The sequence below is a fragment of the Pundamilia nyererei genome, unplaced genomic scaffold (assembly GCF_000239375.1).
Source record: "Pundamilia nyererei isolate P.nyererei 1_Seehausen unplaced genomic scaffold, PunNye1.0 scaffold00166, whole genome shotgun sequence".
NCBI classification, from domain to species: domain Eukaryota; kingdom Metazoa; phylum Chordata; class Actinopteri; order Cichliformes; family Cichlidae; genus Pundamilia; species Pundamilia nyererei.
In genome coordinates, this window is record NW_005187567.1 from 481,111 (window position 1) to 485,503 (window position 4,393).

Here is a 4,393-nt window from a genome sequence, read left to right on the forward strand (position 1 = left end):
TGTCAAGCCTGTAAAACATTGAATGTGAAAGTAAACAAGAAAACCAAAATGCATGTGTAAAGCAGCTCAGGTGGATGCATGAATAGGGGGTTCAAACCACATCTGTCTATCTGCGCTTGATTAGAAGAAATGTAGGATCTATTGTGGGCACAGACTGGTCTCTGCTCATACCTGCTGATGAATAGCAGCGTTTTTCAAAATAAAAGATACGTAGAGCCCAGAGGACACTGATCGAACCGGTTTGCCTCGGTTGCATACCTCACTTGTTGCACCATACTTGTCTCTTGTGTTGATAATAATAGCTCTATGCCTTTCAGTCTCCTTTCCTGCAAGTAATCGACATTTTGTCTAGAAAAGAACAAAAGCATCAGTTTAGAGTGTAGATTCTGAGTTCACAAAAACCTCTTCCTGCTACAGCTCATATGTGTTTGCTCTTGGGTGTGTAAGTATTTGTTTTTGAGATATTTAAGCTCGGTATATTCAACAGTACGGTGTTCACATGACCCCAAACGAGGTGGAATAGGCAGGTTTGCTTTTGACACTTGAGGGTCCCTACAGTCCAACTTGTGGTGTCTACTGTTTTAGCAGTACATGGGAAAGGTCTGTCTCTGTCTGTGGGGTCTGTCCCCCCCCAAAAATGTCCTTATTCTTAAATTAGAACTTTATCCTGAAAAAATGTTTAATATCTTCCCATCTTCCTGGGAACAGTTATATCTGCAGGTTTTTAATCAGGCCAGATTTACTTCCTCTGTATGCTTTTAGGGTGTGACCTAGTAAGTAAAAGGTTATGTGAAAGCTTCCTAGATGCTGGAGCATTACTTGAAAATGAAAGGCATTTACTGTAACTCCAGATTGCACCAGTCAGGGAGGTTTTTTTATAAGCACCTTTGCAGATCACACTGCATCCTATTATAATGACCAAATGATAAAATAATTAAAGCTAACACCGATAGTGAAACCTTGTTTGATTGTAACAGTGGTAGTAATCACTTGCCTTCCATTTATTTAGTTTCAGTTGGTGGAGATAAGCGTAAAAACAATGTAAGATGCAAAATAAGGTACTTAATGAGCCTTTGTTAAACTTCAGGGAAACAGTGAGAGCCTCGTTATCACGCTGGGAAGGCGGTGATTGGGTCATGAATAATGTATCGGGGTGGGAGGAGACAGTTTCGGCGTTGACTGTAGTTTAGTTGCGAGCGTCACGGTGTGTATTGAAGACCGGGACATGGTCTGAATGGCTTTCTTTACAGTCACTGGAGGAAGTTTTCGTTCATCGAACACCAGGTAAGATCGATTTAACCACTTCACGGACTTCACCAAGCCAGATGTTACTTTTTTTGTGCGTGTGGTAAATATATTGTTGCAATCTGAGGAGTTTCCTTACTTAGGTTTGTAATCTGCGTTATCGACATGTGTCTTTTAATCCCAATTTAATGTCGATTTCATGGATTTTACGCACGCCGTGCGTCTGGAGCAGGAAAGAAATCAGAAAGCTTGATTCAGTGAAGTCGTTGTGAAAAATGACAAACCACGGTTAATCTTTACAGAAAGTATACTTTTAAAAGGAGGATGACCTTCATGAATTCCAGGCTATTTTTATGCTCTGTTAACTCTTCAGAGAATGAGTTAATAACTGATAGGTCGCAACTTTTTTTGGGACAGTTTGACATTTGCTGAGTGTAGCAGCAGGTGGGGCAGTGTTTATGTTAAAAACAGCGGGTAGAAAAGGGTATTTTGTGTGGACGTGGGCCAGCGTCTACGATGTGGATTCCAATCCATAGGGGCCAAAAAGCCAAACGGGGTTCAGCCATAGCGTGTTCATGTTGTGCCCTGAAGCTCGATCAGTTAATCTTACTAGTCACAACATGTTGGACGAATGAAGGAATCTGCCACAGGCTATTAAGAACCTGCTGTTTTAGGTCTGATGGTGCTGCACTGATTCTCATCTTAGGCCTCTTTTTAAGCATTGGTCCTCTTTCTTGTTTAAAAAAAAATCTAAATCTAAAAAATCTAAATCTTTTCCCTTTACTGCAGTAGGAACACCTGTATGAGCCAGCATTCTCACGAGGGAATGATCACAGTGCTGAATGCTCCCTGTGCGATTATTTACCGCACTGATGTGTACAAACAGAAGTGCACTATTATCCTGAGCTGAAATGCAGACCTGACACTCCTTGCATTCTCCCTTTTTATATTATTATTATTATTATTATTATTATTATTATTATTATTATTATTATTATTATATAGAGAGGACAATAGTCATAGGGAAGGTGACTGGGGTCAACTATGCAAACAGGGCTCAAATCTCAACCTGGCGCAAGCAACAAGAGGTGACAGAGCACAGCCTGTTCCCAGGATTGCTTTGACCCATATCTGACCTCCCACTTTTTTCTTTTCTTTTTAACGAGCATTAATAGAAATTGATCAAATCCGAATTTACTGTAGTAATCCCGCTAATCCAGGGACCCCTGAAGGGATTCTCCAGATGGTCTTGCTGCAACTCCTAAATCAAGGATTTCATTGTGATAATGCAGCTCTTTCCTTTTGCTAATTACGCTTAACAAAAAGCATGGTAAATCTTTTTTTTTTTTAAAAAGTCTTTCATTGGGAGTTTACATAAATTTTTGACTGTCGTGTGCATAGTATGGATTTAAATCTTTTCTCAGTGTCTTAAAGTAATGAAATAAACATTTCAAATCAGTGCCTCATCGCCCTGTTATGTTCCTATTATGCATACAAACCTTTGCAAGGTGTTCTTCCTTGAACAGCTGCAGCCCCAGTTGTTCTTTCCCGATATGTAAATCTGCACTGAGGACAGTTTCTTCTCTCCCAGAGGAAGAAGTGGTTTGACGTAGCTGTATGTCATTAGGCAACAGATCACCGAGATTAGCGGGCACACACTTCTCTGTGTTCTCAATGAGCTGTTGTATCTTTAAAAAGAGTGGGAGAACAGCTGCTTGCCGCTGTATTGTTCCCAAGTGCTTTTCACATTCCAGTTTTACAGATAGGTCAGTAATCATTTTTGTCATGTTGTGCTATCATAACATGGAGTCTGGCTGTTGCTGTCAGTTCCTGATTTATGGCACCTGGCCTCAGCGAGCCTCTCTCCGATTCACTCCTAACATTTGCTCAGCAGGCTTTAAATGTTTCCTGTTGTGAGATGAAAGCCACACCAACATCTCAACAAGGCTAGCTCTGCTTTCTTTCACCAGTCTGGCCTGTGGTGGATGACACAGGTTTTTTTGTTTTTCTTTCCAAAGACAAAAATACGAAAGACCCAACAATCAAACACAGAACAGGAAAGAAGATTTGTTGACAAACTGCACGATCAATTGTTGAAGATGTGGTAGTAGTTAGTAGAACATGGGTTAGGCTATCTGGAGTGAAAGGAAAACTCACAATATCATCATTAATCATTAGTCACAGCTTTCTAACACTTTCTCTTGACTCCTTCCATCAGAACGAGGCATGGCTGGGAAGCCTTTCCGAGCCACCTACATCTGGACCAGCATCATTTCCAATCTGCATACTCGCGTGGAGGTCAAGCGTCGGCGTCACAACCTGAAGTCTTACCATGACTGTTTCTTGGGTTCAGAGGCAGTGGATGTGGTGCTGGCACACATCACCCTCAATCGTTTTTTTGGAGATGAAGCAGTACCCCGCTATAAAGCTGTCAAACTTTGTCAGGCGCTCATGGACTCAAGGGTATTTGAGCCGGTGGGAATTAAAGTATTTGGGAAGGAAAAGAAGAAAACTACATTTGAGGACAGCAGTTTCAGTTTATACAGGTTCCTGAGTCCAGAAAACAACTCGTCTTCTACGCTGACTGGCACCAATTCCCTTTCCACTAATACCATTGAGAGTGGCTATGACTCACCGAGCATTGAAAGAAACACAAAGGGCTATAGTCCTCTACGGGAAAGGTACAGACATAAAGTAACTATTTTAGATGTAATCTGGGATTTGCTTAGCTCTCATTCCTTTAAGGTAATTGTTAAATCCAGTTCAGCTTCAGATGGTAAGATTTCTAAAAACTGGTTTGGCATGAACAAAAGGTTTTAGAGTCAGAACATTAAGTCATGCATTGATTTCACAAATTTTCAGTTTCAGTTGATAATTTTCAGTTAATGCTTTTTCCCAAATCTAGTATTTTATAAATAATGATTAGGTAGATATAAATCATACTGATTTATCTCCCAAGTATTTGATTTGTTTTCAAATTGAGGGTTTGGACTGGAATGGTACTAACATGGTGCTTTTCTGCTCTTATTTGAGCACTCAAAGCGCTTTCCTACTGCAAGCCTTATTCGCCTATATTCATATAAGCGCCTTGTTCTATCCCTAAGCAGTTTTGACATAACAGTCACGCACTCACACTTTGATCGATGTA

General features: G+C 40.5%; 1 protein-coding gene across 1 annotated transcript in view; it reads left to right on the forward strand.

Annotated features, from left to right (window-relative positions):
* Nucleotides 1–1,107: 1,107 nt before the first annotated feature.
* depdc7a (DEP domain containing 7, paralog a) overlaps nt 1,108–4,393 on the forward strand; it is a 7,092-nt gene continuing 3,806 nt past the window's right edge. The window contains exons 1-2 of the mRNA XM_005745771.1: nt 1,108–1,284; nt 3,464–3,926. Coding sequence (XP_005745828.1) covers nt 3,472–3,926 — 455 coding nt within the window. The 5' untranslated portion in view covers nt 1,108–1,284; nt 3,464–3,471. The remainder of the gene's footprint in view (nt 1,285–3,463; nt 3,927–4,393) is intronic.